The 22,918-nt window shown below is 33.1% G+C and overlaps 1 protein-coding gene across 1 annotated transcript in view; it reads left to right on the top strand.

The window, feature by feature from the left end:
• Positions 1-22,918, top strand: part of LOC129968521 (solute carrier family 12 member 2-like) — a 67,312-nt gene that overhangs the window by 27,281 nt on the left and 17,113 nt on the right. The window contains exons 10-20 of the mRNA XM_056082500.1: positions 107-231; positions 2,360-2,554; positions 5,946-6,053; positions 9,787-9,910; positions 12,447-12,548; positions 12,651-12,806; positions 14,031-14,130; positions 14,233-14,344; positions 18,781-18,915; positions 21,325-21,431; positions 22,556-22,704. Coding sequence (XP_055938475.1) covers positions 107-231; positions 2,360-2,554; positions 5,946-6,053; positions 9,787-9,910; positions 12,447-12,548; positions 12,651-12,806; positions 14,031-14,130; positions 14,233-14,344; positions 18,781-18,915; positions 21,325-21,431; positions 22,556-22,704 — 1,413 coding nt within the window. The remainder of the gene's footprint in view (positions 1-106; positions 232-2,359; positions 2,555-5,945; positions 6,054-9,786; positions 9,911-12,446; positions 12,549-12,650; positions 12,807-14,030; positions 14,131-14,232; positions 14,345-18,780; positions 18,916-21,324; positions 21,432-22,555; positions 22,705-22,918) is intronic.

Genomic DNA, 22,918 nt, shown 5'->3' with positions numbered 1-22,918 from the left:
GTTCCATCTCTGCAAGCATGAGATAATTTGAAGACAAAACAATAAAAAAAATATATTTAAGTAAGATTGGAGAAAAAATATTTTTTTTTTCTCTCTTTTTCTTCAGTGCCCGTGGGCTTAGCCAACATGGGTCCCGATTTCAGAGACGAGACTTTCTTCAGCGTTTTCGCGGTCTTCTTCCCTTCGGTGACGGGCATCCTGGCGGGCGCCAACATATCAGGGGACCTCAAAGTAAGAACTCCTGCATTCGTTTATTCGATTTTGTGTATTAAAGTTTTCCTAATTAAATCTCTGTCATCGAACATTTGCTGCTCCTCATTTCATCAAATTTTAAGCATTTTAATTAATAACTAGATGGTGTGAATCATTTTCACTGAATGTAACTGAAAAGTGCCGATTTTTAGAGTAGAGTTGATCTTTTGATAAATTTTGAGAATGGGTTTGAATAGATGGGTGAATCATTCCAACGTCGAAATGGTAGGATTCATAGATTCAATGAACGACGTTTATTGGATATTGTACACTAGGCTTATGCAAGCCTAGATACTTATGAGAGATTTTTAACGGATATTCTTGGGTGACGTTTCCTATGAGTTACATTCCCAGCAGACATCCGGCGTCACTTGCTGTCCTCTAACGTATGGCATTACTGCGTTGTGCCATGGAGCGATGGAGGAGTGCGATGGCAACGACACAGTTCTGAGTAAAAATGACTCGTGTTACTCTTAAGAATTGTCTTAGATCTTTCAATTCATCTTGTATTCAGCGAAGTATCTCGTTTTCGTACTATTTTCTGTATTCAAAAAGTCATATTTTAAGTTTTTTTAATGTGAATTTAATAGCTTCCAATGGAATATCTGAATAGAAAAGTAATTCATTCGCTATTCTGAATATAGAAAAATGATACAGATTTTAAGCAACATTTTACTATTTATTAACTATTTTTCAGAATGAGTTCATTCAATCATTAAATTAATGACGTGTTAGTTTAGCTATATAAAACAACCTAAAAATTGTCGGCTGATTAGATTTTGGTGAAATGAATAATAAATTCCTTTGAAGGACCCATCAATGAATTAAAAAACGAACGTCATTTACAAGTAATGCATATCTTTTATATCCAAACAGAAATTAAAATGTGCTGAATGTTTCGCCTCCAATTTAAGTCATAATCTGCCACTTGCATTCAACTGTCAAAAACTCGATAAGCAGAATGGCTGTCTAAGAAATGCAGGATCTAAATAAGTTTTTTAGTTCTGCCGAATGACAGCAACAAAACACGAGTTAACTCATTCTAAAGAAGAAATGGAGCTCATGATGCTACAAAAAGGATAATGTCATTTCAAGAAATGTTTCTTTACTTTAAAAATTGGCAAAATCGTTTCTTTCTTTCTTAAGAATTGAACAGCTAAATCTTTAGGCATGGATGAATGCGTTTTCGTGAATCCTATCGTCACAACAGATACAAAGGAGCTCTGTCTCAAATAGAAAAAAAATGATCACATAATCATTCCAAACGCAAAAAAAAAAAAAAAGATGGACAGGAAATGAAAATTCCGAAATGCATAAGCAACGCAGCGGAGAAAAACGCATCCATGATGAGATTGATTTTTTTTTTATCCAGCAGTGATGCACACTCGGAGGGACAAAAGAATGAAACCTTTTGAAATGCATCCTTTCTTTTTACTTTTTCACAAAGAAAGTATTCTAACCGTCCATACTTCTACCTCGAAAGGGTGATGAAATCCTAAGTTTCAGAAATAGTGTTTGTCAGTCGATGGGTGAACTCAAAAGCGCAACGAGCAGCTAGCATGAAATGGGATAGGTGAGCTTCTCTCCAAATCGCGAGTGTCCACACATTTTTTACGAAGTGGGAAGATCTAGGAGAAAATCTATTGATTCGATGGTTCCTGTCGACGTAAATATTTCAATGGATGCAATGAAACATACTCATGTGTCATTCGAAGGATGGATCTATACCAAATGTTGACCCCAGTCCGTCTGTCGGTCTGTATGTGTGCGTGAATGAGATAGTGGGAAGCGTCGACAATAAATGAAATTCTGTGAATGAGTGTCAGCGACATTGTAGATCTGCGTCAGGTTTTCGAGGTGTGGCGTTATCCACGAAGTACTAAATGAAGACGTACCGGTTGCGTCTTATCGTGTCAGTAAAGGAGAAAGTTGGAGGGGAATACATCAATTGTTCTTTTTGTGGACGGGAAATTCCACTACTGTTTCGATAATCATCGTTATACAATTATTACTGTCCGTTGTCATCATTAGTAGCTTCCTATCTGCGTTTCTGATGGTGCGGAAAATCCTTAGCTTGCTCATTTAAAAGTCATTTTTCCCCTTCCAGGACCCTTGCAGCGCCATTCCAAAGGGAACCCTCTTATCCATTGCAACGACGTCTGTAAGTTACATCCTGCTCGTCGTCTGGCTTGGCTTCACCACGGTGCGGGATGCCAGCGGCGATCTATCCGGCCTCGTGAACGAAACGTTTCCCAACTGCACTTTCGAGCCGTGCAAGTATGGATTGGAGAATAATTATCAGGTGAGAAATCAATAGAATTTTGAAGTATCGAAAATTTTTTTTCAGTATACTTATATTTTATTTCATTCACTTCTGAAGTCCAGATCATACGCAACATTTAACCTTTTTAGGCGGCCCCACGTTATTACTTTTTTTCAGTCCCAAGAAAATAAGTTCATTCCTCCAAACGGACTTTAATTTTCGAAGATTCATTTAGTACCTATGAAAATGTTACTTGCTTCTGATGATGTATCTTCAATTGCTTCAAAACGGTAATACAAATCGTTCACATACAAGAGAAACTGATCATTTCGTTCTATTTCGAATCTATCCTTTTTGAGAAATGAAATACATTGGCATCTCGAGTGATATTATATTTTTTTAATGTAAAGTGTCATTGTTATTGCTACAATTGCTGGACTACAATAAAGCTCGAATGAAAGATATTTAAACTCAAGATTTTATGGCATTACTTCTAACAAAACGGTTTTAATACCAATACTTTTTTTAAAATCACTGCAATAAAAAATCTGGCAATATTTTAGTTAAAGACTGCTTCAAAATTTTGTTTAAAATTATGTTCAAAACAAATGGAGATAATCTAGATTCAGAATTATTTAATGAGCTCAAGCTGATAACTCTAGAAATATCTTAATCTAGTATATAACTTTTAACTATTTATCTATGTAGTATAAAATGCAACGATCCGCTTATTTCTTGTAGACATTCTTTAAATATACATTATACTTTTATGTTTCAATATTGCAGAATTAAATGAATTTCTATTTAATTCACTTTATTATCCAAAAAAAAGCATTTCTTTTTTGAAGCACTTCATTCTTTCTTTTAGCTTGAAATCGCAATCATTTGAAATAAGCATCAAATCTCAATTATACAATGATCTCAATGAATCACACATTCAAGAGAAGTTTGCAACAAAAAAGAAATAATATGAAAAAAAATGATTTTTAATTTTAAATTTCCTTTTAAAATGTCATTACATAACTGTTCCTAGCTTTGGAAGTTTACGTAGATCTAATGCTCCGTTACAAAAATGTGCTTTCAAATCTAAAGATAAGATTTAACATTTATAACCGTCATAAATTTGATGATCCGGGACAGAAAGTAAAAAAACGTGTTGCATAAAAATATCAGAATACATGATATATGTTTTGGCGAGCACTGAACTCATAAAATATTGTAATGAAAAAGTTAAACAATCCATTGACATCCTGAATCAGCACTTTTTTTTATATTGTGCTAAATATTTCAAAGATAAAAGTGCTATAACCCATAAAATATGCATCTTACTGAAGTCGTGAAACTAGCATTAAGTTAAATGCATGTGATGTTTTCATAAAAAGAAAAAAAAAAAAAAAAAGATAAACCTTCTCGAAAGATTTTTTCGCGTTTCTTAGTACATGTAAGTCATAGATTATACCAAACCATGCATTTAAGTATCAAAGAATTAAATGACCACATAAAATGCAAGTTAAAGTTGAAATGCAAGGCAACAAATCTTCTCCTGCTTCCAATTAGTGTTGTTGCTGCTTTTTCGTAATTTCGATGAATACAGATTTTAATTAGTGTACACAGATGTGCCACGATATTTTTTCGGCAAACCGAGAATAGAAGTGTCACTGCTTTGACTCTTCATCAGAAACCTGGAGTCACTTAAGACTCCTGCTCTGAGGTTCATCCATTTTGAGAGTGTTGAAGTAGCAGCAGAAACATATCGAGAGCAATTTAAATTCAATTAAATAGTTTTTATATAAGTTACATTATATATATATATATATATATATATATATATAAGTAACCAATCTAAAGTAAGAAATAGTTTGAAAGCGAAACTAAAATGAAAACGAAACAAAACAGTTTCGAAATCGCAACTAAAATTTATTACCTATTTAAACTAAAACCAAAAAAGAACTTCATAGTATTTAGAGAGCGCAATTGCAGCTACTTCTAAAACACAGATGAATTATACAAAAGTATTAGAATCAAGTTAATAGGAAAATCAAAAAAAATAAAAAAAACTAAATTAAACCAAAAAAATTATAAAAAATATAAAAAAAGAATCCGGCCTGAAGACTTTTTCAAGGGTCACCCTCAGGCAGGGATTCAAAGAAAGGGATTTTTTCTGTGAGGAAATACAGACATTTGTCTAATAATGATGTGGTTATTTTCTTCTAATTTGTTGTTTTGTATTTCCTTTCTGTCAAAATGGTATATCTCTTGAGCATAATTTCAGGGGATTTTCGGGTCACGAGGAATCATTATTAGACAAATGTCTGTATTTCCTCACAGAAAAAAATCCCTTTCTTTGAATCCCTGCCTGAGGGTGACCCTTGAAAAAGTCTTCAGGCCGGATTCTTTTTTTATATTTTTTATAATTTTTTTTGGTTTAATTTTTATTTGATTTTTTGATTTTCCTATTAACTTGATTCTAATACTTTTGTATATATATAATATTATTTTATAAAAGTAAAAAATTGTTTGTCACTTGCATATTTCAATATGAAAGGAACGATTTTGAAAACAAATGTTGTATTCCTATTTGACTTCTTTATTGCAGCATTACTTATTAATAAAAATTTCTGTTGCTGACACATAAGGTGAGTTATCGTCTCTTTTTTGCCCCGATTTGACTCAGAAGTAGAAATTCGTTTGATTTCAACTGAACTGGACAATAAATTTTACACAAAGAGTAGCTGACCTTCAACTGATTCCAAATTTGAAAGCATAGCTACGGTGAAAGTATTTCTGCCTGCAACTGCAGGGTCTCTTTTGTTATGATGTTTCGTGTCATAGTGGTTTTATGCTTCCATTCCAGGGTCCAAAGCAAATGATGCGGTTTAAACTCTTTTAGGTGACGTTCAGATATAGGCGAACACATACATAGTGTGTTACTTTCTGATATGTCTAATTTCTACTTACACTATGTAATGGTATAAGAAATATGCAAAAAGAAGGTATTTTAATCGTCAAGAAATTCGACTTCGAAATGTTGCTGAAATTTTGTTTCAGATCTTCCCGAGTCTGAAAAACACATGTTTGGAGTTTTATTTTATCTTTCTCTCAAAAATGCAACGAGTTACATTTTGGAGGGAATTTGGTACGTAGTCTTTCCAACAGATTTCTATCAAATTCTTGACGAAATTCAAGTGAAATGTCTTTGCTCGTTCGCCATACCGATGTGAGTACAATCATTCAAAAAAAAAAAAAAAACTAGATGAATGAAATGTAGATTGACCATTTCCTTCTGATTTCAAATAATATTATTTCATTTGCCATATCTCGTAGAAACAATAACCCAACTTTCCACTCATTAATTGTTCACATTTAAGGACGAAACGTTTCGTTGTTTCGATGCGGTTCTTGGCAATACATACTTTGTTCCATTTTCCAGGTGATGAAGATGTCGGCGGCATTCGGTCCTCTCATCTATGCCGGGATTTTCGCCGCCACTTTGTCTTCGGCTCTCGTCTCCATTGTCAGCGCGCCCAGAATACTTCAGGTGGGTTCTCAGCAGACATTTGCGTTTCTAAGAGACATAGAAAAAAAATTGTCCCTTTGCCCTCATATACAGACTGTGGAAGGTGAATTCAAGCAGAAAAAAAAGTAAGTGCTAAAAGTTGCTGACAGGAGAAATACTGGCGCTGCTGTTCACGTACGAATGCGAAAATTTGCATATCGAGAGGGATTATGTAAAATTCTTAGTGCGTGCATGACAGCAACGCCATGCATTCCTTATAAAAAGGGAAGAGAAAACGACCTGTTAGCAGTTCGTTCTTGCTTGTTATTCATGATTGACTGTTGATGTGTGCTCAATATGGACCCTACCTTACCTCAGCATGCTTTACTGGTAAAACTGTTCTACACTAGACAGTGTCATGCCATGGCTGCTCTTAAGCAAACAAGCATGTCTTGAAACATAACATAAGACGGGCTGTTTTGAACATCGAAAATGAAAGTTTACCCGCAGCAGTGGCAATATGTTGTACACAGAGAAGGTCAGGATGTGGAAAATGTTGCACGGCGTCCAGAAGACCTTAATATTGATGAATAAGATTATTTTCTTTGAATTTCATGAATTCATTCATAACTGTACTCCCGCAGGGCTAATTTTTCCTCTATCAGCAACTTTTGGTATTAATTTTTTTTTTTTCTGCGGAACTCATCTTCCCATGCCTTTCACAGTATATGTATGAAATGTGGTTTCATTATGTTCATTTGTTTTAGATACAGATGCCGCCAAACAGGGAAAGTTAATTTATGGCCACCCTGTACAAATTAGATATTTTATTCTTAGAAATATAAAATATAAATAGGAGGTAACTTCCTTCAAGATGAAACGTTATATGATTCCGTAGAATGTGGATTAAAATGCTAACCGATTTGATGTAGTGGTTTGCGTACAAGTATCTATATTACGGCATTCGATTTATGAATAAACCTTAAGTATATTTTACATCTTTTTTTCCAAACTTTAATGAATATCGTAAGAAATAAAGCCTAGAAACTGGATAATAACTTATCTATAAATTTAAAAAATCCGTTTCTGAGTATATTAAAAAGAAAAAATAAATAATGTTTAAAAAATTTGGAGATTTAAACAAAAATCATAAAATTGTCACTTGCAGAAAACAACAGAAAAAGACTATCAATTCATAACAAGTTTAGTTCAGCAATATTTACTCTCTTTTTCGAAGCAGCACAAGGGCTGTTTCGGTAAGACTTCGTAATTTTGAATCCTGGCTAGAAGACGAAGATGATACATGAACCCTCACCCGTTTCATCAAATTTCTACACCACACCTACGAAAAGAAACTTGCTCAGGTGAATTTAATGCTCTTTGGATCCATTTACATCCAGGCTGTTCAGTTGCATCGAATTTGGAGCCTTGAGCTCTAGTCCCAAAGTCAGCATATTTCCATTAAGACCACTACAACCTTAATAAATTTACAATGAATATCCAAAAAAAAAAAAAAAAAAAAATCCCCAAAAATCATTTTAAAAAAATGTAAATGCCTATTACGATTACAATTTAGTTACAGCTTTTCTTTTTGCACCTCACAGTTTTGTGATTTGATATACTAGCTGACCCGGTATACGTTGTTCTGCCTTATAAATTATTTCTATTGAATATTTTGGTTGTTAACGAATGTATTGTAAGTGTGCAGGGGTGGGATCTATGACAGAAAGAGGAATGGAGCACTGTAGACGATGATCGCCAATAAAAACTAAAAACACCAACCCTTCATTTTCTCAATACAATGTATTTCATTAATGTAACGAACATATACATTGTTTGATCTCTTAAAAGTTAAACGTAAAGTGAAAAAAGTAATATATTTTTTTTTCCTAAAGTATAAAAATGAAACAAAGAAAATCGATATTCATTTCGCAGAGCAATTGAGTGTACGATATTATTTGTCAGTCCGTCTTTAGCCAACACAAATAAGCTCGATAGTATGCCCACGCGAGAACATGCCACGTGTGAAAAACATGGTGTGCCCAAATCTAAGTCTCAAACAGACATCGCTTGGCCTTGCGATTTATTGATTGTCACTGCGAATGCGAATCTAATAGGAAATTGAACGCGTTTGAATTCAATTGGCACGTCTGTGAGAATCATTGGAATTCGTGGCAGCAAAACATTTTCGGTTCGGAATTTACCATTCAAAATGGTGGCTTCCATAACGTTTTTCATCAATTTTTTAATGACCAATCGCGTGTCATTGCACGACCATGGTAGGTTCAAATTCCGAAGTAAAATAACCGGAGATCCAACTTTCAGTCGTAGAAGGTGTGGTGACATGTCTGGCAAATCCAGTCAGTTCAAAAACTCTGTTGGATTATTTATAGTTTCTTTAGCATTGCAAACTGTATCGATCAATTTAAATGATACCAAGTCGCCTGGCAACGACTGCAGTATCTTGAAGTTTAAACTGTCGACGTCCACATTTTTTGCTGCCAAAATGGCTCTTTTTGTCAGACACGCATGATTTATGAATTATGTGCGTACATCGGGAAATATGCGGTCAATGAGAGCATTTTACGAATCAACGATAGTGCAGAAATTAGTGGGCAATTTTATGCTTCCAGTATTTTCGTAGACAGCAACTTTTCCATAATCGGTATCTAACAATTGGTTCGAGAATGTGTCAGCAGATTAATCTTGTAGCATTTGATCGCGCGTGTTTATTTTTAGCTGGACTTTTTCAACATTATGCCACAGTGGCGATGATTTCAATCAAGCGTTGGTCTCATCAGTGTACGGTGAAAGTGGATAGGAACACCCTAATTACCTAGCGTTGTGAAATATACTTTACGGCCTATTCTCATACCTACCAAACACACACACAAAATTTCATGAAAATCGATCGAGCCGTTTCGGAGGAGTTCGAACACAAACACCATGACATGAGATTCTTATATATTAGATATATTAAAGCGGTTTTTACAAGGATTTTTAAGAAAGAAAGAAAAGGATAAGAAATTTTTTACAAGGATTTGTTTTTTATTTAGAGTTAGAATTGTGTCTGTCTTTATTTCTACATTGACTCAAAAACCGAAAAAGAAAGAAATTTAGTATATTATTTCTACACCAAAATTGTGGGTTCGAAAAAACAACGTGGCTTCAAAAATTGAAAAGATATGTTTCAAAGAAAATCTCCTATTCCGTACCTATACAATATGATCACGATAATCCGAAGTAAAAAAATAATAAAAATAAAATAAAATAAACTAGAAATATAAAATTTGGAGCATTGCTTTGTCGTCAAAATCGTTGCGGTCTAAAGAAGAATTGATAGTCTGTTCGTTTGCTTTCTCAGATATTAATGAACACAATAATTCAGAAATGCATCAGACTTGAGATAAAGTACATATAGTGCGCCACGTTTACACAACAGTTTAATAACTGGTGTGCAAATACGTGTGAAGTTTCAAATCAAAGGGAAGAGACAATGTTTTAAAATTCTAGCTCTTCTTCACTAAACAATGAACTTACTGTGAAGATACATTAGAAAGTCGAGGGGAGACTTTGTACTAGGAAGGTACACGAGAAAGTATAGAGAGGGACTTAACTTTTACTGGATAGGTTCGTGAGAAAGTCGAAGGGAGACATTACTTCTACTGGAAAGGTGCACGAAAAATTTTACATTTTGAATTGGGTTTCCTGCCTCTTTATGTTTGCAAACGTTTCACGGTGAGGATGATAGATTTTTTTTCCGTTTCTCCTGCAGGCACTCTGCGTGGATGGCATCATTCCATGGCTGAACTGGTTCGGCAAAGGTTACGGGAAGGACAATGACCCCAGGAGAGCACTGGCACTCACCTTCGTCATTGCAGTGGTTTTCACAGTCATCGGTGAGTGATGCACCCTTCCTCTGGAGTTGTTCAGCCTTGAGTAACACATATCCAAATATAACCCTCAGAGACGAATCAATGCCTAAATCGAAACACTCAGTTTCATATAATTAAATATCATTTTGAATTAAATATTATGAATAATTTTAATCACTAAATCATAAAAGTCTCATCGATAATTGATTTCTGAAGAAATATCTTTGTAATATCATTGACAATGCGTCATTGAAACAGTATGATAGTAAAAATTTTATGTGCTGTAAAATTTCGGGGCGGAAATAGTATGCACATTGTACTATATTTTTATTATAAATATGCATCCAAATATTTATAAATTGTAATGACATACCGCCCATTCAAAAATATTAATATGAAATTATAATTTAGAAAATTTCGCGTATTATCATTAGCAATCAATAATCAAAATAATATATATATCTTTCCATGCATTAGTAAAAAGATTCCAGGAATTGTCTTTCTACTTTTATCAGCATAATACAGTTTTTAATCCATTCCAAGCTTGCTCTCAAATGGAATGTAGATGTTAATAAATAATTATACATAAGAGGCTGATAGGTTCTGGATAGGTTCACTATTGCTCCATGTACCCTCGAAAAAAGATCGATTCACTACTGTACCATGTATCTCTTAGAAAAAAGATTGAGAAACGGGAATTATTCTTAAATGAAGCAGTGCTTAAATAAGAAAAATCTGGAAGGAAAGGGTGAGGGGAAGTGAATTAAGAATTCTTTTAACATAATAGAGATATCGATCGAGATACATAATAAAATTTGCTTAAGCGATCCCATCTGCATCATGCGATCGCTTTAACAAACAACCAGATCTGCATAATAACTTCTCTCAAAGTTATTTTTGCTTGACAAGGCCACTGAGATCCAAAGACATGACTCCATGAACGAACCTCGTTGATTGGTCTGTTTGATTACAAGTGAACACATAAAAGTGAACTGGAAAACGAAGAGAGCTGGATATATAAAATGCGTTGCACAGATTTAACATCCTCATTGTGCGCATCTGCCGAATGTTGAGCCAAATCCCAAAGCAGGTTGAATGTGTACTTTCAGAAGTGTGTAAACGCGAGTGCTCAAAAACGTAAATATATTAAATTTGGTATGCGGTTTTGTGGCAGCTCTGTATCAGAGTTTATTTGAGGAAAAGCGCGTCTGAAACACAAATTCACCTTTATTAGCATTTTTTTCGGAAGACCAGCCCCCCTATTTTTTTCCTCAGATGATACTGAATTGAGATTTCTCATTTGAATGGTGCAGTATAGCTGAATATGGCACCATTTAACATCCAGTAACGAAATAAATAAAATCCGATGTGAGGAAGAAAGCTCCATACTGGAGCAAGATGGACCAAATGATCAGCCCATTTCACCTTTGGAGTTATTTTGAAAGGTTCTAGAAGTCTCAATATTTTTTATGTATTATTTTCAGAGAAATTTAATTTTTTCCCTTTGTTTTCATGAGTCATGAACAAAAACTTAATGAAATTAAAATCAATTATTATTTAAATTAAAAAATATCATTGCTATGATTTCCTTCATATTTTCAAATTCGTTAGCAGAATAATGTGGGCTAATTTATTTTGCAGTTGATTGACTATCGCAAAAATCAGCAATCCTGCCAATCTTTGTACCTGAGTATTTAGATTGCATTGTTTTTTCGATGACATTTAGCTTAAAATTGCCTTTATTTTTTTTTTAATGCGACACATTGAAACTTGTTTCCTTAAAGATGTTTGGCAGTCAAATGTTTTGCGATTTCAGTTTGTCATAATATTTTATACTTATATATTGCTTATAAAAATTAAATTAAAATCTTCAAAAAAACTTATTTTGAAAGTTGGGGGGGGGGAGGAAGCCCCGAAATTTGCATAGCCTATGGCCTCTACAGAGCATGCAGAGCAAGAAACCATTTAAATCATAGTCTGTGCAGGATATTTAAACGCGTTTTCTAAATTCTGGAGAAAAAGGTTATGTCAGGATATTAATTGGAAATCTTTCATCTGCGGAAGAAGTAAGAAAGCAAAATCATCTCAACAAATTTTGGGGAAAACTGATTATATTATGACTTATTTTTCAATGCAACCACCGATAAATCGATTAGGGATTTAATTTTTTTAATGAAAACCAAACTTGAAAAAGTTATTTTGGGAGCATCTGAAAAATCCAAATAATTGCAAATTTAATCTTTTCTCCAAAAAAAAAAAAAAAATTAACTAAAACACGTTTTTCTTTAGATATTAATAAAATTTACTGTGAAAAAAATAGCATTATAACTTGTTTTAATAAGTAATTTATCATGCTAAAAAGGTAAACCGTACAGATTAACTGATTTTCCTTCTAACGGAGCTAACAATGCAGAATTGTTTCTCTTTATTTAAATCAGTTTTAAGTACAAAAAAATTTAAATAGTTCTTAACCGTATCAATAATCGTACATGGAAAGAAGATAAAAGACTATTTGAGCCTTTAATATTTTATTAATTATTTTTTTTGTTTGTTTTCATAGGCGACCTCAACGCAGTAGCTCCGATTATTTCCAATTTCTTCATGGCAGCAAATGGACTCATAAATTTCTCTTGCTTCCATGCTTCCTATGTGAAATCTCCAGGTAAGGTGATAAATTAGAGCAGCCCTGCACTGTATAAAACCATATGTTCACAGTTAGTCTGCGTAATAAATGTGCATTATTGAGGCTTCATTAAATTTTTAGGATTTCGTCCCGGTTTCCGATACTACAACCTCTGGCTGAGTCTGCTCGGAGCGCTCCTTTGCGTGGTCATCATGTTTGTCATGAACTGGATCACGGCCTTGGTCACCGATGTCGTCGTCGTTGCCCTATACATCTACATCTCCAAGACCTGCCCAGGTGAGAATCTTGCTTTGATAATTGAATTCCATATATTGATGAATCAGCCAAATAAATTCATAAAATCGGAGAAATTTCAGAAAAAATATCATGATTTCCTGCGCACTTTCATGAAATGTCATTTGTTTCATGTTTATAAGGACGGAATTCCGTCATCTATTTTTCACTGATTTCCCGATAAGCGAGTCTTCTGCAATCTTGAACATTGTATATTCTCCTTTATACTAAATTATTTTGCAGAAATTAAATTAAATTATAGTAAAAATCATAGAAATTGTAGTAAAGCATTTTGCAGAATACAGAAAGCTCATACAGAAATTAATTATAAATCAATCGATCGATTTTATTAAATTTTGGTACCATGCGCGTGTCGTCATCTGGTTCGGAATTCAAGAAAAAAAAATATTTCCACAATATTTATGATAATAAATTTTAAATGAAAATCAAAAAATAGTAAATAAAATGAATAAAAAATTTCAAAGTGCGCTTTCATTAGCGTGGTAAAAAAAAAAAAAAAAATCATCATCAACGAAAACATAAAAATTGCGATCGATGACAAGGGAACGAAGTCACAATGAGCATAGTAAAAAAATTCTTAAATATTCTGAGAAAATATATCTTAATGTAATTAATATTCTAATTTACTTTCATGTTTTTCTGGTTTCATACCATATTTCTTTTTCTAATTTCCATACCACTTTCACAAGCTCTTGTCCTCCTTTATCGTACTTCTTCTCTTTAGACATCATTCCCTTTGATGTGAACTGCTCTCGAACAGGTACATTCGCTCAGTTATACTTATCCTAATGATGACAGCAGGAAAACGACTCATTGCAAAAAGAAATGCCTCATTTATATTTTATTGTTGCAGTACTGTGCTACAGTATATGGTTGATTATCATCGCAGTCATGACTATTATCATCAGCATCGAAAGAAACACACTACAAAAGATTTGGCACGAATTGCTTTCGAGTTATTTACATTTACAAACTCGATCAGTGTCTTGTAGCAAAATGAGTGCATATAAAGCATATTTGATTCTTACATGCAAAACGTGAATATGCTACTTCTTGAAGTGCGGATTCCCTTAGAAAATACAGCTACTAAACAATCTATTTCAAAAGTTAAGTAGTAGTTCACTTTGACTAATGTTGTATATTCGATATTAGGAATATCAACTGTTCAGGATATGTATTTACTGTGATGTTCTTTATATTTACTAGAAATAAATTGGGGATCATCATTTCAAGGATACTCCTATAGGAATGCTCTTCACTATTTGAATAAATTAACAAGAATCGAGGAACACGTGAAAAACTATAGGTATCGAAATTCATTTTTCTAAATTAATAGTTAATCAATTTTTATATTACTCAAAAACGCAAAGCTCTATAGTTGACCTCCTGCTAAATCTTCCCTTTCCAGGCCCGCCATTTTGGTGCTGTCAGGCAACTCGAGCAGTCGACCACAATTGGTGGATTTTGCTGGACACATCACAAAAGACATCGGTCTTCAAATATGTGCCCACATTTCGAAAGTGAGTTGATTTCATTTTCCTTTGTGATTTCATCTGTACTTATATAAAGCTCAGTGTGTGTGTGTGTTGGCGCTCTACAGGCCAGGCCATTTGACCTACAGCCACCAAATTTGGTACACATATACCTTAGAGGTCGGGAATGTGCACCTGGGGTCGCTTTTTTTGAATTTTAATTATTAATTAAAAACTGACTTTCCCTCCAAAAACTCTTCCATTTTCCCCACCGCCAAATGAGTAAGGCTTCAGTTTTTTTTCCCCAACAGTAATGAGGCTAGAGTTAACATTTTTCGGCCAATTATTTCAAACGATTCTGTTTATTTTCTTAATGTTTTATGCATTTAAAATTAAACATTGTTAATTAATCGATTTTTCAGATTCATTCTGAAATACTTTTGAATTAAAATAACACAGAATAAAGGAAATTAAAAATATCTAATCTGCATAACGTTACCCCAACTGGCGTAGAAAAATTCAAGCATTTGCATTACCGTAACTGGCATTGAAAATTCACGAATGCGCATTGTGTTCTGATTGTTGACAATATTATCAACGGATGATTCTTTATTTAAATTATTTTTAGGTTAGTTGCATGCTTTTGTAATTAAATTGTATTTATGTTAGTTATATATTTTTTTGTATATGCTTATAGTTTTAAGTACATCGTTTTTTAAGTAGTTTTTTTAAACCTGTTTTCGGCCGATTATTTTAAACGATTCATTTTATTTTCTTAGCGTTTGATGCATTTAAAATGAAACATTGTTAATGAATCGATCTGTTCATGATGAATCTGAGAAAATTTTGTTGACAAATTCTTGAGATATTACATAAATTTAGAAAGATATTCTTTAGTACCCATAAAGTTTAAACGCTCAGTGACTCTGTTATCAGTAATCATATTATAAAAAAATGCTTTGTTTCAGTAAAAAATATTATTATATTAATTGCAGATTAATTCTTTCCACTTTAATTTAAAGCATAAATTCTACGGGAGCTAACAGAAAATGAGAGAGATACATATTACGTTATGACTGAAGGCCTTTATAATATTATGAGTAAATTATATGAATATCAAAATTTGAAGTTTTAAAATATTTTGCTGAAGAATCTATTAAAGTAGGAATTGCGTAAAATATTTAATTATTAAAATTGAAATGAACATTAAGATTGGCGAACCAGCTGGTCGCCAAAGGCGGCTAGTATTAATATAATACAGGATGGTTTGAAGACCTGGAGCAGCTTTAACTCATGGATGAATTGGAGGTAAAGTGATGCCATTTTCATAGAAAACATAAAAATGAGCAAAATTTTTCGGCATTAAATTAAAATTTATTTGTAGCATAGCTGCATAGTTCGCAATCCACCAAATATTTCTGCTGTTAGTAAAGTGATTCGCTCCGTAGGATAAGAGAATGACCGGTATAATGGCTTAGACATATTCGATGGGTAATTCTCCATTTTAAGAGCTAAGTTGACGGAAACACACTTTTCGAAGCATTCAGCTGCATTTCCGCCATCAGAAAAGATGTCTAATGCTTTACTGCAGATACATTAACATTCCTTGTACATTAAATATATATTTCCTTGTCTGAGAACAATGTTTCTGAATAATAGACAAGCTACTGAATTTTTGTAAGCCGTTTCATCGCCACCTCGGTGAATTCCTGAAGTATCGGACAGCTTAAATTGTAAGATATTCCAAAAATAATGTCTAGTATCGGAATGAAAAAAAAAATCGATACTATTTTACTAATCCGAATTTCCTCTTTTCTGGGTTCTTCCATGTGCAAATTTTAGAATCAAAATTGATAAATGGGGCTTTCAGTGATACAATAATTTGTTTACAACAGAACGTAGAATGGAACAGTATACTCAATATCATATTTAAATATAAAATCATATATAATATAATATAATTAAATATAATATCATAAAATCATATTTAAATATAAAATATCACAACTGGAATGTGAGCCAATAATTTATATAAATGAACCCGTAACTGGAGACATGAATTTCCAGAGACAAGGAGTCAAAATAATTCTATTGTTACTTTTTTTTCTTTTGTAAACAACATTGGAATTTATTTTGGAAATGAAATACATTCTGTAAATATATAGTTATCAAAAATATTAAAAATATTAATATTAAAAATGTTAAATGTTGTAATATTAAATGTTGGAAAGATATTGTAAGAAAAACCTAAACAATCTTTTAATGAGTATTTACCTCGTTTAGGTATTTCGGAATGACACTAATGTTAATAACTGTTAGAATTTAACAAAAAAAAAAAAAAAAAAAAAAATGGAGAATACAATACTTTAAAATATTATTTTAAGAATATTTCTTTATTCCTTTTGCAGTTTCAGCAGAAACATGGTGTCAATGACTTCATAAAAAAAAAAAAAAAAAAAAAAAAAAAAACACTTTTGAAAAAGAATAACTCTGTTATACGCACGTGTTCCTACTTCGACTTTCGCCCCCATACTGCTGAAAGAATAACTTGAAGGCACTGAGGAGATGAGTGCATTGAAGGACAAAATACCCCGTGATAACAAGGGGGAGTCATCTTGACTCCAGCTACGGGTTAATCAGCTAATCACCCATTATAGTAAGAATCCCATTTGTTGCAATATTTATTTCCACCATTTCTTCCCCGATCAACTGCTTGAAGAATGAATCTATCAAATTGGATTATGTATTCATACATGTTGAATTTCACATATGCTTTTCGTTATTTCTTCTTGCTAAATAATTTTGAACAGATTGCCTACAAGATGTAAAAACGATCACGCGTTTCAAAATATTTAGTCTAGTGGTTTTATTTTTCAAGCAGCTAGAAAAGAGACCGTTACATGTTGATATGCTATATCTATTCTATTGAAAAATAAATGATTCTTCCCTGTACATTTAATACTGGCTTTTAAATTGTACAATAATCAAAATAACCCATCTCGAAAGTTTATAAACAAATGTCATTTTATGCAAATGTAGTATCGGTAAACAAGACGTCGATTCGAAGCCTAATAAGTATACGTTGTAAGAAATGTAAAACGATCGTTTGTTCTGTTTTTCAAAGCCAAAGTTTCGAGCTTTCTAATGAAGAATTGAGTAAAATTCTAAGTTTGAAATGGCTTGGTAAGATTGTTAAGAAAAAATCGAGACTTTAAAATCGTTTTATAATTATGATTTATAGTATATTAATTCACAAGAAGCCGTATGAGGCAATTCTTTCTCGGGAAGACTACGTGTGACGGATATTCTCAATGATAAACGGATACAAAGAGTGTCTTTGATTCTGAGAATCCCGGTTCGCAAACTTACTAAGGCTCCCTTGTTGCAGTTGTCCAAGAACACTGTTCATAGACAAATTATAAAATCTGATTCACACAAAAAAAATGGCTCCATTCTCAAAGCTTTACATTATTAAAAGATTACAAAGGGTCCGTGATCCTATGTCATATGGTGCTAAATGGATGGCTGTCCTTTTCAGTGATGAAAAAATGGGACTTCGTGGGATATCATAAAAATATTAATGTAATTGACGAAAAAGAGCCCAAAAGCTTTTTTTGTTGGTAAAGTGATGGTGAATCTTGATGGTGTGGGCAGTTTTCGGTTTCAACAATCGAGTAGTTTTGCCTTTCTGATGCCCGAAATAATTCTTCTAAATACATAGACACACGAGAAAATCATCTTATACTATTTGTAAAAACATAGAGTGGACGGTATTGAGAACATCAGTATTATTCCCCCATTCATACCTCCAATGCTACTAAAAATGAATTGAATTCGAAAAATGGTACTGTTCTTAAGTGGCCGCCAATGAACCCGGATCTAAACACCGTCGAGAATGTGAGGCTCGGAAGGTACATGGGAATGGAGGACCATTTTATCCTTTGAAGACAGCCATAAGAACTGCATGGTACAACTTGGAAGCAGTGATAATATAAACATTTTCATTATGTAGAGGAAAAAACGTGTATTCATTGTCGAACTGAAAAATAGAAAAACTTTAAAAAACACTGTATTGAGTACCTCTTGTTGAAATGTCATATATTGGATAAATGAACACCCAATATTTCCATTTTGTTGCATAATGGAGATAAAAATTGTTATTTTTTTAAATATTTCATTAAATTATAATTTGGATAATGTGTCTGTAATTGGTATTTGCATGCCTTTCTGTTTTGCTAAAATGTATATTTGACTCGAGACTCGACTGACTTTGAGACGGAGCGTATATTTAAGCCATTATATAATAATTATTTTTGACATATCACTAGCAATCTAATGCGAATGTCATGTTATGAGCTGTAATTAAAATATCATGTTGCTAAAATATTCCTCAAACGAAACCATGGTCCCCTTTGGATCAGGCATATCATACACTTTCGGCACGAATGACAAACAAACACTTATTTCCTGTGTATTCCTATCAGGAACCACTGAGCTGGAAGACGCGGTGCCTTCTCCAAGAGCTGAACTCCAAATGGCTGACGGAACGCAAAGTAAAAGCCTTTTATACTTTAGTGGAGGCAGATTCTTTCGAAAATGGAGTCGCAGGCCTCATTCAGGTACAACACCCAATGAAATCGTGGTAACGAATATTTTAATGAAATCTTATTATTTTAAGGAACTAAAAAGTGCTAATCTAGTTATTTTATTGTAATTCATGTAAATGACGTTGCAACTTTTAATATTTATTCTACTTTGATATATTTTTATTTAAAAACAATTTGACAAAAACTGAATTACCTTAAACTATCTCAAAATGTGAAACTATTTCCTTTTTAAGTAATTATGTAGATGCGCTGAAGATTTTCTGGGGGAAATTTGCTGTTTACATTGTTTTGAAAATACAATATTTTAAATTAATTACAATGATTTGAGCTACGGTAAAAGCAAATTGTTTGTAAACAATGCTTACATTTTATGTTTTGTGCTCTGATTAGAGTTTAATTTTAAAATCTTCTGGAAAAATATCAGATTTTCTAATGTTATATTATTATATAAATTAAATACAATTGTTTTACAGTAAAAACATGTTTGGTAAATTCGATATCACACTAAATTTGTTTGTAAATCATGCACTCTTTATCCTTTCAAATGTCTTGAGATATTGCTTCGTTTACAAAGTTTAGAACTCTGGTTTAACCATATGAAAATTCTTTTCTTCATCCCTCGCGCGCGCGTGTGTGTATTTAAAAGATTTTTGAATCTTAAGTTTTGCCCTAAGAATCCCGTCTCTGTGAGTGTCTATATAGAAATTATTTCAAACTCCCAACCATATGAGATAGCTAAGAGGCATTTGCTCTTTCATTACCCAAGAATTTTTCGGATCTCCATTTGATGATTGACGAAAGAAATTCCTATGCAGGACTCTTAAATTATCGACAAAGACATTAGAATAAGGAATTTATTCACTGAGAGATATAGGAATTTGGCATAAATTAAAAACGAGAACCAGCAAGTGAGTCGTATAAAATGTAAAACTCGGATTGCAGCAGCCATGAGAGCCTTTTTCATAATTTGCAGATGTGAGGAAATCAAACACGTCGTCAGTGATCAGAAATAACTTCATATATGAGCACATAAGGTGAAAGGTGATAATGGAGCTATAGAAGCATAACAAATCACTGAGTTAAGCATAACAAATCACTATGGAGCTAAGATTGCTCCATAGCTAAAGATAGTTGCGTGTTCATGTAGCATGATGGGCATCCCATTCCCGATCAGTCACCCGCTTCCCTTACTATTAAGGTAATGATAGAATGCTGATTGATGACCAAGCTGAGAGTTCGACGCCGAATCCCATCTTTCAAAATGCTGAAGTGACTATCTACGAATACATTCTATGCCCTGCAAACGACCTTTTCAGGAGACCGTTCATTTCAGTTGATGTCCCATGGCCGTCGGAAAATCTGCTTCCATTCGAGAAGATGCATCTATTCTGCGTCATCGGCCCATGAATTTGTTTTCTACACGAATCAGTATCCCTCCAATTCTTCACGAAATTCCGGGGTTTCGATGCTTGCTCCCCTCTATCCACTCAACACGATACATTTCATATACAATCTAAATTTTTCGATAAACACTCACTTATAAAATTTTAATTTATGTATGTAATTTTTTATGCTTTTATAACAAAGTTGTAGTTATTCTTACTTTAACTATCAGCTAATTTTTTGTGTCACTGATCTTCAGTTATACTAACTCTCTGTCAGTCTATCTATTCACTATCTATCAGTTATACTAACGATTCCATTCTAATGTAACAAAATAGGTTGGAGACAATACAAATTGATGTGTGAAAGGCAACAGAATATTAACTTTTTTTTATTTTGTAAAAACATTTTTATTTTATAAAAAAAAAAAGCTAGCAATTTAATGTTGTTTTTTTTTACGAAGAATGTTCTATTTTTTATTGTCATGCAAATATAAATCCATATAATGGGTAAATCAATAATTATCTGATAATATATTTTTAGGATGTCATACTTAAATGAATGTAATCATTATGCATAATTATTTTATGTCTCTTTTTAATTAAATTCCATATATGCAAATAAGCTTTACCCTAAACTAAATAATAAATAGTATCGCGCTTAAGCAATAAGTTATCATTTGAAACTCGCGATTTCAAGCTTAATTTATTATTCAATATCAGTGCAAATTTTAATGTAAATGTTGAATACCATAACGGAGTATTTTTAGCTTTGGTGATTTAATTATATTATGGGGAGTTTTAGATATTTCTATTTCAAATTAGATAAATTATATAGATTTTAAAGAAAGCCACAAAATATTATTGCTCTTAGCTAATCGACTACACTTCCATGCTCACATCATTTTTATAAGATGATTTATGCAAAAAAAAATTAATAAGCCTTTGAAGAACTGTATTGACCACGCCTTAATTCTTAGAGAAAATAGTTATTAGTTCGTAGTTTCTGTTCTTTTGTTATTGTTTTCTTTTCCTGTAGACTGCCGGAGTAGGAAAGATGCGCCCAAACATTTTATTGATGGGGTTCAAAGAAAACTGGCAGACCTGCGACATGAAAGAGACGCTGGACTACTTTCACGCTATTCAGTAAGTTTTCTAACACATCAACTCACTGCTTGCCGCTGATTAGATCCTTAAACGAATTACAACACAGATGGATGATTCGGTTTCTTTTGTACTGCAGTTAATATTCTTTCGTAATCTCAAAAGACAGTGTAAAAAAACAGCAAATTCTAAGCGTATTTACTTTTTTTTTTGTCCTGCGACGTTTGAATTGATTTCGTTGTAGTCATCGAATATTTTCAAATTTATACAGTTTTATTTCATTCATCAACGACAAACAATAGCAAATTATAAAAATGTTTCTTGGTTATTAAGCTGTATGCTTCTTTTAAAATCAGAATTTCTCCCGATAAGAAGAAAAACTTTACAACCAAATTGGTAATACTTTTCTGTGTATGGAAATTCTAATATTGCAGGAAAAATGAAAATGCATCAAAATATGCACTACGGGAAGAGTATCCGGACGTAATGTTGGCAATGTAAAGGTTGGGAGTCCCATTGTTCATTAAAATTTTAATTCCTTACTATTTCAAATTTTACCGTTTCTTTTAAGTCTTCTATCTTGGCACTCTCTCCTATGTTCTTTGAAAGTCAGCGGCACAAGGCTTATACCTTCTCTGGCCCATTCCATTCATTAGCGACTTGTCAAAGAAGCAGGTAAGGTTTTTATAGGCTTCAGATAACAAATAAATATTCTTTTCTTTACATCTTTAACTTCATTTGTTTCGTTTTTATTATAATTTCTTAAAAATATAATTTAGCCTCTGATTATCATTTCAGTTAAACGATTATTTTCAATAATCACAAAAATTGTAGAACTGATTCAAATGATTCTTTATCAAAGTGTAATAATTAGCTAAAATTTATTTCATCAAGCCACATTTTGCAAATGCATTCAGATAACGATTTGCCAGGATTAAGACTTACGTTAAGTGGGGGACGTTGGACACACAGCGGATTTCATGTGCATCTGATCTGAGGATTTGACAAGGAAGCCTCTATCTCTTTTCTGTCTGGTACCCCTGCGAACATATTAGCTGTTGTTAGTTTAAATGTTCATTTTTTCAAATGTCGTCGTGATAAGTTGACAAGTTTTGATTCATTGCTAAAGTGAAAGATTTGACAAGGAAGCCTCTATCTCTTTTCAGCCAGGCGGTTGACGCCCACATGTCCTTGTGCATCCTCCGCATGCCAGGAGGCACGGATTATTCTCCTTACTTCGAAACCCCGGAGGGTCTGCCCATACTCCAGAGCTACGACCAGAAAGGAAAGGTCGAAACATCCTTCCAGACTCCAGGTAAAGCCAATGTTCATTCGTGACGGCAGAATGTCATTTTTCTTTCTCCATGGCGCAAAGTTTCCTGGTGTGTGATATCGTTTTTCTACCATTATCGCATTAGTCGCTAAATTAAGATAAACACTTTAAATTTTTTTTCTCCTCTCGCTAAGACTGCCACATGAAAAGTCTCTACTCCCTTCGACGCTGCTATACTCGCCGCTGTTTCACAGAT

Source organism: Argiope bruennichi, chromosome 5, assembly GCF_947563725.1.
Source record: "Argiope bruennichi chromosome 5, qqArgBrue1.1, whole genome shotgun sequence".
NCBI classification, from domain to species: Eukaryota; Metazoa; Arthropoda; class Arachnida; order Araneae; family Araneidae; genus Argiope; species Argiope bruennichi.
Note: the sequence above shows the minus strand (reverse complement) of the source record. Positions and strands in the feature narration are given on the sequence as shown.